The 13,490-nt window shown below is 41.3% G+C and overlaps 1 protein-coding gene across 3 annotated transcripts in view; it reads left to right on the forward strand.

The window, feature by feature from the left end:
* Window positions 1-13,490, forward strand: part of KCNIP4 (potassium voltage-gated channel interacting protein 4) — a 543,363-nt gene that overhangs the window by 498,092 nt on the left and 31,781 nt on the right. For all 3 annotated transcript variants that reach the window (XM_058722968.1, XM_058722967.1, XM_058722966.1), the window contains exon 3: window positions 10,988-11,057. In XM_058722968.1, the coding sequence (XP_058578951.1) occupies window positions 10,988-11,057 (70 nt within the window). The remainder of the gene's footprint in view (window positions 1-10,987; window positions 11,058-13,490) is intronic.

The raw sequence follows: 13,490 nt of genomic DNA on the forward strand, positions 1-13,490 counted from the left end.
CAGGATGAGTCAGTAGAGCATGGGATTCCTGATCTTCGGGTCATGAGTTTAAGCCCTACTTTGGGCATAGAGCCTACTTAAAGAAAAAAAACTAGGAGCTGGTTGAGTGTTTATCCATTCCAGGTAAACATTTTTAATATTCTCTGTTCTAAACATTGCTGGGTTGTATAAAGATCAATCCTTGCCTCCAGGGTATTTACCAAGTCTCAGGGGAACAGAGAATTCCACATATAGAATCTGGGGCTATCAACAGTACAAGTCATGACATAACACCATTTAAATTTTGAAATTCCCCTATCGTTGTGAAATAAACATGGCATAAACATGCCAGGGCATGTTTAAATTGTCATGCTACTCAGAGAATGACTTTTCAGAGCAACCCCATTCCTAATGAGGGAAGTGGGGAGTGAAATTTAATTTTTTAAATTTTTTTAAGGTTTATTAATTTTCGAGAAAGAGAGAGAGAGAGAGAGAGAGAGAGAGAGAGACTGGCAGGGGAGGAGCAGAGAGAGAGGAGACACAGAATCCAAAGCAGGCTCCAGGCTCTGAGCTGTAAGCACAGAACCCAACACAGGGCTTGAACCCACGAACCATGAGATCATGACCTGAGAAGAAGTTGGATGCTTGACTGAGCCACTCAGACGCCCCGGGAGTGGAATTTAATTTAAAAGAACGTATGCTTTCCCATTTGGATTAGGAATTAAACAGGGCACAATAATATGTAAAGAGTCATGCTTTCCTATTGCCGATCGCTGAAAATGAAACGTTCCATCCTTCATACTTATTGTATCAGTGAGTTCATTCTGTCTTGTGAAAGTAATCCCTACGGGAGGTGGTGTGGTGTTTTCTTTCAACAGTTTAGTCAACTAATCAATGGGAAATCCGAAAGAAAATCTCAAAGGATAAACAGTTTTCTTGGCTATGAAACAATTATGCTATAACTCAGCTTGAGATGTTCACATCTTGAAAATGAAGAAAATAAAAAGCTAGTATATCATTCCCAAATGTTATGATATATCTGTAGCATAGAACACAGCTGGACAAAAATACACTTGTTAAAGCATCCTCTGTAAGGAGTCTTCTTATCTGATTTGGGAGCACTGCAGGCACCAGAATCTTAACTCTAATAGAGTCCATGTGGTAAACATAGTGGTCATTTGAAAGTAGTTTTAAATTATGACTTTGTAAAATAGCAAATAATTAGTAAACTGTTGGATTCATACTCAAAATAAAAACTTCATAGTTTATTATTAAATTCACTTAGGTATAAACAAGTATATACACGTAAGTTCTCAGATAAATTTCAAATACCTCCTCACCATGTAACCAATAAAATTATTTAGCTATTATGGAAAAGGGAAGAATGACTTTTCTGTCCTCTCCTCGTGTATCAGTCAGAATATTATTTAGTAACAGAATCGCAGTGACTACAAATGTTAAAAGATGTACTTCTCATTCATTCTCCGTGTTCATCTCTGCTCAGCAAGGGTATTTTGCTCATAGATGTCCTTTAAGGACTTTTGTTAATGGAGCAGCCACCATCTTGCACATGATTGCCAAGGCAGAAAGAAAAGAGAGCTCTGGCACGTCTGGCATCTGCAATTATACGCTGTTTCCCAAAAGTGATGTGTCTAAAATGGTCTGATCACAATTCTGATGTGATCAGGAATTGATCAGGAATTCCCCTATAGGAGACTCCCCACACTACCAGGCAATTCTCCAACACCATCTTGGTGTTCTACAATCCAACTTAATTCGAACAGCCAGGCAGAAGAGATGCATAGGACAGTTTCCATGCCAGCTCCAAGCATGCCACTCTCCCCAAATCTCCATATGCTCACTAACCCAGTTCTCTGATCTTTGTCCTTTGGGGGTTTTATGGAGGCTTCGTTACATAGGCACAATTGAAAAAATCATTGATCATTGGTGATTATACCCAACCTTTAGCCCCTCTTCCTTCCCCAGATGTCAGACATGTGGAAGTGAAAGTTCCAACCTTCTAATCATATGGCTGGCTCCCAGGGCAACCAGCCCCCATTGTCAGGTGGGGTCCAGAAGTCACCTCATTAACATAACAGGAGAGACTTTTATCTCTCTCAACCTAGGAAAATCCAGTGGTTTTAGCAGCTCTGTGCCAGGGACAAAGACCAAATATATATTTCTTATTATAAATTACAATATCACAGTATCACTTCTCCTTTCCATTCATTGGACAGAATGTGTCATGTGGTCCCACCCAACCATTAGGGGCCCATCAAATGCAATCTTTCCACATGTTCCGAAGCAGGAAGAACTTGTTGATCAATCGCCCTGGAGTCTACCACACATGAAATCCTGTCTGCCTTGCCTTATCTGCTTCAGCTGTTCCCTTTCTGTGTATCTCCTGAGTTGTCACCCCGAATCCTTCTACGCGTCCCGATGCTCGCTAGTCTTTGCTTCTGACCTTGCACACAGTCACGTTAAGTGTGGTAACAGGAAGTGTACTGCTTAAGAAGGTAACTTCCTCTAAGAAGTGCCAACTTAACTGCCAGCTCTCCTTACCAGAGGAATGAATGGATGGAGACTCACCTGATTTGGGTAGTGATACGAGCCCTCCTCTTTCTTTGCTCTGATCTGAGTGTCCGGTGCCCAGCCTTTGTGTTCTGTTTGTGTAATTCTGTCCACAGTCTGCTGATCCTACTTCTCAAACAGGTGTCAGTCGACTTCCTCTGGAGAATAACTGAAAGAACAGCTGTCGGAAAAAACAAGGATGCCATGACATTTCTGTTGGTAGAAACTGAGGATTTTCAGTGGAAGCACCTCACAGCCGCCACCAACTATACTCTACTTAGCAGCAGAAGTAGTTGTGAGAGTTGATGAAACATATGGATGCTTAGGGGCGCCTGGGTGGCTCAGTCGGTTGTCTGATTTTACCTCAAGTCATGATCTCACGGTTTGTGAGTTGGAGCCCCGCATTGGGCTCTGTGCTGACAGCTGGGAGCCTGGAGCCTGCTTCAGATTCTGTGTCTTCCTCTCTCTCTGCCCCTCCCCTGCTCGTACTCTGCCTCTCAAAATAAATACACGTTTTTAAAAAATTTTTTAAAAGAAAATAATTCCTTTAGCAATTTCCGACCCGTGCATGGATCTCTTTCCAAATCACCGTTCCCAACATGTTTCATGGACTGCTGCATTTCTAACGTACTCGTCTAAGTATGTCCAGGGGCAACTTTTCTCTAAATCAATGAATAAAAGTTCTCTGGGGTTCTACTAACATTTATTTCCGATATAATGGCCTTTATTCTTCTCAGCTGTCATCTACAGTTGCAGTATTTCCCTGCCCTTGAGGGTGAACCCTGATGATATTGGAGTTGGTTCAATTTATAGTGCTAGAGGAGGAAACATAACTCATATTTGCTGTAAGCTCGTTGCATTACATTTTTTAAATTTTTGTAATGTTCATTTAGTTTTGAGAGGCAGAGCACAAGCAGGTGAGGGGCCGAGATAGAGGGAGACACAGAATCCAAAGCAGGCTCCTGGCTCGGAGCTGTCAGCACAGAGCCCGACGCGGGGCTCGAGCCCACAAACTGTGAGATCATGACCTGGGCTGAAGTTGGACGCTTAACCAACCGAGCCACCCAGGAGCCCCTATAGGCTCATTGCATTGTGTCAGACCTGAACTATACTAGGTTCAACTACTTTGATGAATACCAGTTAACTCTGGTATCTCTGCACTGATGCTACACTGTGTGTAATGGAGTTCTGCTTACCAAGTTTGAGATTGTTACTACCATACTCACGACTCCTATTTAATGAGCAAATATACAAAGAAGGCGTTAAGATAATCGCAGAACATACAGTATCTTATTAATTCTCTTAACAGCACACTGATGTCAATCGTTATCCCCATAATAGAGGGGAAGGCAATGAGACTCAGACTAAACCATTTATCCACAGCTATATAGCTTTGCAGTGGCAGAATAGGGGTTCAATCCAGTTATACTTAAGTTCAGAGCCCAGAAGCACAAGCATTTCACTAGATTATTCTAAATACTGCCAGGCAGAACATGCCAGCTATTGTTTGGACATGAAGGGGTTTCTGAAATCCATGCAGGAGCCTAGACCTCAGGAAACCCAGACGCAAGAAGGCTCAGCAGCCCTCCGTGTGCTAATGGGCAATTCCTATAACCTCAGCCTCATCTCCTCACATTTAAAATGAAGCCATTGAGGGGCGCCTGGGTGGCTCACTCGGTTAAGCGTCTGACTCTGGCTCAGGTCGGGATCTCACGGTTCATGAGTTGGAGCCTTGTGTCAGGTTCTATGCTGACAGCTCAGAGCCTGGAGCCTGCTTCGGATTCTGTGTCTCCCTCTCTCTCTCTCTGGCCCTCCCCTGCTCACACTCGGTCTCTCCTTCTCTCTCAAAAATAAATAAACATTTAAAAAAATAATAATAAAATGAAGTCACTGAACTGGGTTTTCTCTAAAGTTGCCTAAACATTCACATTTCTGGATTCTGATCAAGAGACTAATCTGCCATTTTCTAATGGTCACTTTGTATTGAAGGGTGTTTGCTTATCTGAAAAATGGAGGTATGCTAGCATCTATCGACATAAAGCATTTAATACAATGCTTGGAACATAGAAAGGGCTCGGACGTATTTGCTTATCATCATCACCATCATCATCATGTTAATTGTTATCAAAATCACTACTTCATGGGGCGCCTGGGTGGCGCAGGCGGTTAAGCGTCCGACTTCAGCCAGGTCACGATCTCGCGGTCCGTGAGTTGGAGCCCCGCGTCAGGCTCTGGGCTGATGGCTCGGAGCCTGGAGCCTGTTTCCGATTCTGTGTCTCCCTCTCTCTCTGCCCCTCCCCCGTTCATGCTCTGTCTCTCTCTGTCCCAAAAATAAATTAAAAATGTTGAAAAAAAAATTAAAAAAAAAAATCACTACTTCATTAGCATTGACGTTAGCAGTAGCAAAATATTCATCATACATTTGCAACTGATTTGGGCCCTCACGTGTATCAGGACACTATCCAAAGGAATTGAAATGGATCATCAAGGAATGCATCTGGAAGGCCCCAAAAGGCAAGTGTCTTTTCACCAGCTGACAAATGTATGGCAGTTGTGTGCTAAGAAAATCTCAATCTACATTTATTGCATACTGATCATATCATAGTGAGGGGTTTAAGGAGCAATAAAGGAACATCTCGCTGGTCATAGCAGATTAATGTGGCAGCCAGAAACTGCCGGGAAACTCTAGCTCCTTGACACTTGATGAAGTAGTTCATTTAACCTGTCCTAAACACTGGAACTTTTTCCAGAGCACTTTAGTGTCTAGCCATTCATAATTAGAGTAACTTGTATATGGTGAGGAGGAAGGTATACAGACCCTTGTTGGACTAAAGGCAATGATTTCTCAAAAAAAGAGAAACACAACCTTTGCCACAAATCAAACAAAGTGTAATTCACTATATACGTGTATGTGTGTGTATATGTGTGTGTATGTGCGTGTGTACATGTGTATATATATATATATATATATATATATATATTTGTAACCAATATCCCCAGTTTTGATTGAATGGCTTCCTTTTACATGGTGTTGCCTTCAACACAACCATGATAGGTGGTCTCTGGGAACAGAAACCACTGTGCGTCTTCCCAAAGTAAGTGTTTACACGGATGGCTCACCAGAAGGCCATTTCTTAAGTCCTGGTAGAAAAAAAAAGATAATAATCCAGAAGGCAAGACAACATCACAATTAAAGGTTAGGGAAGTATGAGTTTGATTCCACTGAACTTTAAATTCTATAAGAGCAAAACTGGAACTTTTTTAAACTCCTCAGTGCCTAGAACAGTGCCTGAGGCATAGAATGTTCTAAATAACTATTTGTTGAAAGAATTAACCAATGGATGAGTCTGTAAAACTGTGACTCCAACAAGTTACTTAATTGTTATTTCTCAACTTTCACTTTCCTCATCTCTAATCACCACCTTTCAGGGTTAGTGAAAATGTTAGAAGAAATAATGTATGTAAGAAGGCATTGAATATGTGCTCGATACATAGTTATGACTGTGGTAATGGGGTTCAGCAGATTGCCATTAAAGCATCCTCATCGGGGCGCCTGGGTGGCTCAGTCAGTTGAGCGTCCCATCTTCGGCTCAGGTCATGATCTCACAGCTCATGAGTTCAAGCCCCACGGCAGGCTCTGTGCTGACAGCCCAGAGCCTGGAGCCTGCTTGAATTCTGTGTCTCCCTTGCTCTCTCTGCCCCTCGCTGCCCTGTGCTCTGTCTCTGTCTCTCAAAAATAAATACATGTTAAAAAAAATGAAAAATTATAATAAAAAAACCATTAATTTAAAAAAATGCATCCTCATCTGCACAAAAAACACACACATCCCTTTGTCCCTCAGAGGGATCTGTATAAATGCCTGATGTCCACTGGTATTTTCCAGAATGATGATTAGATTCACAAGGGAAGCAAATTATTGCTATTTGTCGTGGGATTTGGAGCATGTCAAATCCCCATGTGATTCTGGTCAGCAGCCTGTCTAGATGTGAAGCTTTCTCCTAAACCAGCAGTGGTGGTATATATTGATGCAGTCTTTCTGGAAAGCAATATGGCTGTTCATATGAAGAGCCTTAAAATGGTTTAAACCTTTTGGTCTCATGATTCTCCTTCTGGATTATTCATAAAAAAAGAACTATAGGTGCAATCAGATGTATGTGCTAAAATATTAATTACATCATTATTCCTATATAGTCCCCCAATGCTAAAATCCCCTCAATATCCAACAATATGGGAAATTCAGTGGACACATAATTACGCAGCCATTAAAAATAATGACACGGAAAATGTTCCGGATGTTTTGTTAAGTTAAAAAAATATTAAGATTCAAAGTATATTCTTGTATTGTCCCAATTTTATTTGTGTGGCGTATTAATATATATGTAGATAAATGACCAAAATAGCTTTACGGTGGTATAATTATGGGCAATTTTTATTTTATTTCCTTATTTTTTTCTGTGGACAGCACATTTTGACAGAATAATCATTTTTTAAAGTTTATTTATTTATTTTGAGAGAGAGCAGGGGTTGGGGGCAGGGAGAGAGGAAAGAGAGAGAATCCCAAGGAGGCTATGCACTGTCAGTGCAGAGCCTGATTTGGGGCTCAATCTCACCAATCGTGAGATCATGACCCGAGGTGAAATCAAGAATCAGGTGCTTAACCGACTGAGTCACCCAGGTGCCCCATGGAGCATCTTTCAAATAAGCTTCTGAGACAAACACTGCTAACCATTCACCAAATCTGTGAATGGGCACGTGAGATTTGTCTCGTTGTTTGGGGTAGACATTAAATGATTTCTAACAAAATGAGAGTGGAAATTATGCGTAGCACTCTGCACTTAGAGACCTAGTCCATAAACACTTCCCACAGACACTACTCAATGATCGTTTTCTCTTTCTGGATGAGAAAATCACAGATTTTAGAAGCCACATGAAGATGGCCAAGATTCCATTAGTCTCTGTCCCTTAAAGATTCTGGAGAGAACCATCAAGTTAGATGGTTAGATGATCAAGAAATACACCACATTCTTTTAAACTTGTTATATTTGGGGGCTTGTTTGCCACAAGAGTTAACCTCCTAATATAGCTGCATTGTTGATCATATATATTTAGTTGTATACACCGCCTGATCAAATTTATTCTTGATGGAGAGGTGGAGATACTACTGTGCAGAAACCATTCCACAAAAGGGATGAGGGAAAAGTTAGAGAATAGATCGTTTGCACATTTTGTAAATCACTAGGGCCCTCTAGAAGTTAGTTGATCATTCTCACCTGAAGGTCGTAAAATGCATTGCTTTTCCATAAGAACTCTTTAAAACAAATACAAGATCCTGACTCTGTGGATCTCCTTTTATCTCTTTTGTCTTTTTTTTTTTTTTGATGTAGGCCCCATGAGGGCAAGACCTTTGACTTGTTTATACTGCTACTTCCCCAATTCCTTGAGAACTGTGAGAATAATCAGCATACAATATGTATTGGTTAAAGGTGTAAATTAATGTAATGAATGCAAGATGGGTAAAGACAAATTCACCTGGTGAGAATGACCACCCAAAAACTTGGCCAAGAGCTTTCAGAGGGCGGAGAGGGTTTTATCTGACTTATTCGTGTGATGGAACATAAAACAAACAATCTGAGACAGCCAATTTCTAAATTTGATTTCATGTTATAAGATATATCTACTGAATGCATCTAGCGATCAAAGGCAGCTGACAAGTTTGCTGAGGGCAGATGGCCCTTTACTTTCCCTCTTCATCTCTTGTAAGAGTCTACCTCCCAGGTAAGTTTCTAGCTGGACCTTCCACAAGTTGGCCACCTGGTGGCACAGCCATCTATTTGCTCTCTTCTTACCACCCTAAGCAGATGGCTCAGAGTTAAACAGCCAACAAATGACAATTTCCATGTGTCAGAGGACCCGACTGCAAGGTGCTTATTTACTCTTAAAATTGGTTCTGTTGCTGCCAACTGAAAGTCATTGAATCAGAACTTTCAAGTGATTAGCTAGATACACGCCATTTTCTTTTTCCTTTTGTAGTTGTAGCCGTTGATTGTTCACTCATTTATATCTTAGTTGGGATCCTCTAGAGAAGCTGAAGCAAGGGATGTGTATGTCAACAGTAAGAGATTTATTTTAATTGACCCACATGATTGTGGTGGTTTAGCCAGTTCAGAATCTGATGGTGGAGGCAGACAAGCTGGAGGCTCAGGAAAAAGTTGTAGTTTGAGTCCAAAGGCAGTCTGCCATAGAACCTAGAAAAGCCGAAGTTGCAAATCAGGTCAGAAAGCAGTGTGCTGAAGGATTCCCTTTTGCTCAGAAGAGATTAGATCTTCTTCTTCTTCTTCTTCTTCTTCTTCTTCTTTTTAAGTTATTTATTTATTTATTTTGAGAGAGAGAGAGAGAGAGAGAGAGTAGGGAGGAGCAGAGAGAGAAGAAGAGAGCCCCAGATGTGGGTTTCAAACTCATGAACCATGAAATCATGACCTGAGCCAAAATCAAGAGTTGGATGCTCAACCAGCTGAGCCACCCAGGCATTCCAACTTTCTTCTATTTAGGCCTTCAGCTGATTATATGGGGCCCACCCAGATTATGGAGGGCAATCTGCTTCACTCAAAGTTTGCTGATCTAACTGTAAATCTTATCCAAAATTCCCTCACAGAAATAATCAGAATAATGTTTGACCAAATACTTGGGCATCATGACCCAGACAAGTTGACACATAAAATTAACTGTAATAGTTCACTTGCTTCTCTTCTCATTCGTTTTTGATTGTCTTTTCTTTGCTCAAATCCTCTTAGGTCCTTGGGGGTGATTATTTTTAGAAGGGTCATCTAATCCCAAATCTTGTGGGAAAATCAGGAAAATCTCAAGCCCTCATTCCAGCTCCCCTATTGGCTAGCTGATTAAAAGGGAACTTGACCACAGAACCTCCAGTTCTGCTTCAGTGAATGTAGATACCTAAGTTATAGGTTTATTATAACGTTCAAATGGGAGAAATATGCATTGACAAGCTCTGTAAACACAAGTTCACATGGGAACCATTATTTTAAATTGTGTTCATATATCAAAGGCCCTACCTTTCAAACCAATGAATGAGAGAAAATAGAAAACTTCTCATGTAAAACACGTTACAGCTGTAACTGGCTCATTGGAATAAAGAAAGATCAAGTTAATAAATCAAGTTTATTCATGAGGGGACAGTGATTTTAAGGGTTAAGAGAAGCTTTAAAACCACATCAGATGATTTTTGAGGATCCCAGGAACAATGTCAAATTTAAAGTACATGGAATATTCCGTGTAAAGGCAGGGAAGTTAGCACACCTCTGATGCTCCCCCGTGAATCCTGGGGAGAGCCAGGCAGCATAGGAGCACCATGAGTCCAAAAGCAAGGGAGCTCAGATAATACGGGACTGTCCATGAGAAGCTGCTCAAAAAGATGGGACAGAGCTTCTCACTTCCACACATTCAATGTACAATTAACATCCCACATGTGACGTGATGTCAGATTATCACATGATTGTCAGTGTTCACTGCTCGAGGGGTCGCTACACATCAGATTCCTGACCAGACCATTCTTTAACTCCAGAGAGTGGAAGAAGTTTTGCCCTCATCTTTGTTTAAGATCTTTATTTAGTCCCCATTTTCAGCACAAACACAGATCTCTTCTAATATTTTATATTTTAGTTCCTTTTGTAGAAAATGCCTAATCTACCCTGGGAAGGGTAGTCTTTTCCTCTGGTCCCACCAGGTCAGTGATCTGACATTAGTAGAGTTCCCAAGGTCAGTATCCATCAGTCTTGAATAACTCCACCCATGGGCCAAAAAAGGGAAATCTTTACATTGAAACCTCTTTTCAGACCCTCCTCTCCAGAAATTAAACATATCTTGAGGTCCTGTCTCACTCAAGGTCATTTGTTACAATCCATGTTATTTTGCACTCCTGAACAAACTGTTAACAGAAATTAGGAACTATTCCTGCTTGGGTCATCTTAGAGCCAATGGAGCACACCATTTTCTCCCTGAACTACAGATTATGTGGGTCCAGCAAATTGCCAGAGAAACACAGCACCAAAATCCAACAAAGAGCATATCAAATCATCTTGCAATCATTGCTCTAGGAAAAACAATGTAATTTTCTCTTACCTTGTTGATAATAAGCATATGTGTTCTTAAAAGCAGCAGTGTGTTCTTTAATGTGTCAGACCAGCTTTAATATTTATAATATGCAAAGATTTTTACATCTGTAATTTTTTTTTTCATTCTGTGAGAACTGGAACAAAGAGAAATTTACTGTGTCCTTTTATCCTCTGAAAAAATGGATGGGTGGTTAACTTCCTTGGTGCTGCTTTGCACAGCAAAGCAAAGAGAGTTCTGTTTCAAAATGTGCAAAAAATCAGTTTTATGAACACTTTGCTCATATTGCTTCTCTATGACTTTCTTTAGGAATGTCCCAGTGGTGTTGTTAATGAAGAAACCTTCAAAGAGATTTACTCACAGTTCTTTCCACAGGGAGGTAAGTGCAAATGTGGACTTGTTAACATACTCTCCATTAGAATTATGCTTGCAATCTTGAGTATGGTTTAAGCTTTTATGGCATGATTCTACATTTTTAATCGCTATGTAAAAGAGTTAATACACAGCATACGAATGCGTATAATTTCCAATATATCATAAAAGTGAGCTACTTACAAGTTGTCAAATATCCAGGATTTCACTCTTCAGTTGCACGCAGAAAGGAGTATTACTGTGTGCCTCAGACTATGACTATCAAATGCACAAGCACTTTTGGACTACGATGGCTTGGTCCTAGAAATGCTGCAAAGCTCTTTAATGTGCGTTATAGGTATCATTTGATTCTCTGCACACGGAAAATTAGGACAAATATAATTATCATCCATTTTCACATGTGAAATCTGGGCTTTAGAGCAGCTAAATGGTTTGCTCAGGATCACGCATTCACTAAGTGGCAGGTATGGCTTAGAATCTAGATTTTTCTGTAAACTCACCTAGTGTTCTTTCTGCCCTTTCTCTTTTAGGACCTCTTACTATCACCTCTCTCCCTACATCTGAGAAAATTAATATCACTCTAAATAATAGTAATAATGATAACATTGTTGTTGTTATTATCATTATTAGAGAGGGGGGAGGGGCAAAGGGAGAGGGATAGAGAATCCCAAGCAGACTCCACACTCAGTGCAGAGCCTTTGCGGGGATCCATCGCACGACCCTAGGTCATGACCCGAGCCAAGATCAGGAGTTAGATGTCCAATTGACTGAGCCACCCACACACGCCTCTAAATATTATTTTAAATGGAAAATAAACAAGGAAAGCATAATGATAACACATACGTGTTAGGGATGAGTGGGAAACTATTTGCCATTTGACCTTACAGGTTCTCCTTTGGTCATTCAACAGGAGGCCTAGTCAAACTTGTTACACAGTCTCTTGTGTGCCCAGCTATGTGTTAGGTGCTGGTAATGTAAGAGGAATAAGGTGTGGTACCTGTCCAAAAGAATGTTCTAGTTTAATGGAGCAGATGGGAAATGTTGACGTAAGGTGTACAGGGAAGGTTAGGCTTCAAATCCCAGCATTACAAGAGCACCTTCAGGCACAACCACACCAGCTGATGAACAGGGAGGAAATAGAAAGGAATCTCTCCAGGTAAACCGACCTAGGCTGAAGTAGTTACCATCTGTGAGGCGTCGAACACGTGCCTGACCCTGGCATGCACTGTGCCCACCTCCCAACTCCCCTAGCTGTGACTCTGCCTTCTTGATAAATGTGGAAACCAACGTGCAGAGAAGTTCATCCATTTTCTTGTCATCATCTTTTATTGCTTCCCGCTTAAAGGAGCTCCATCATCTCACGCCAAGGTAACTGCAATAGTTTCTAAACTAGTCTCTGATTCTGACTCTTTCCGGCTCCCCCAGCAGGGGGGTTTCCTAACATGACCCAGAGTAATCCTGTTCAGCATAAGCCAGCTCTGGTCACTGCTCTACTCGGAACCTTCCGTCGCATCAGAGCCTAAGCCACAGCCTGTACACTGGTCCACAAGTTGTAACCCCTGGTCTCCTGCTCCCTCTCTGCCTCATCCTTCATCCCACACCCCTTAAAGGACCCACTATGTGCCAGCCACACTGGCTTCCTTGCTGTCCCCACCGCACACCAGTCATGCTGCTGCCTCAGGGTTTTTGAATTTGTTAGTCCCTCTGCCTGGGATTATTTTTCCATCTCAATGTCCCACCACCTTTGCTTTTATTCAAATGCAATCTTCTTGGGGCGCCTGGGTGGCTCAGTTGGTTAAGCATCTGACTTTGGCTCAGGTCATGATCTCCGGGTTCAGGACTTCAAGCCCCACGTGGGGCTCTGTGCTGACAGCTTGGAGCCCGGAGCCTGCTTCAGATTCTGTGTCTCCCTCTCTCTGTGCCCCTCCCCTGCTCATGCTCTGTCTGTCTGCCTGTCTCCCTCTCTCTCTCTCTCTCTCTCAAAAATTTAAAAAAAAAAATTTTTTTAAATCAAATGCAACCTTCTCAGCAAGACTTTCCCTAGCCACCCTATCATAAACCACAACCCCTTAAATTCTCTCCACGCCAGCTTTATGTTTCTCTTTAGCACTCAAGAACACCTAATAATACATATTTTACCTATTTTTGTTGTTGTTTATTGTCTCTTTCCCCACTAGTAAGAGGGACCAAAGGGTTTTGTGTTTTATTGGCTGCCATATCCACGGGTGGTGCGACAGTGACTGACAAGTAATCACCCTTGACACATATAGTATAAATGAGAGAAAACGTGCAGGGATGATGCATGAATGATGCATGAATGAATGAATGAATGATATGCATCTCAAATGGTGGCTGTAACGGGACAACGGAAGAATACTTGCAAAAGGCATTTTGAAAGTATAGAACACTTAAATATTAGCTCTTTTCAGACACAAATTAG

The sequence above is a fragment of the Neofelis nebulosa genome, chromosome 3, assembly GCF_028018385.1.
Source record: "Neofelis nebulosa isolate mNeoNeb1 chromosome 3, mNeoNeb1.pri, whole genome shotgun sequence".
Classification (NCBI taxonomy): Eukaryota; Metazoa; Chordata; class Mammalia; order Carnivora; family Felidae; genus Neofelis; species Neofelis nebulosa.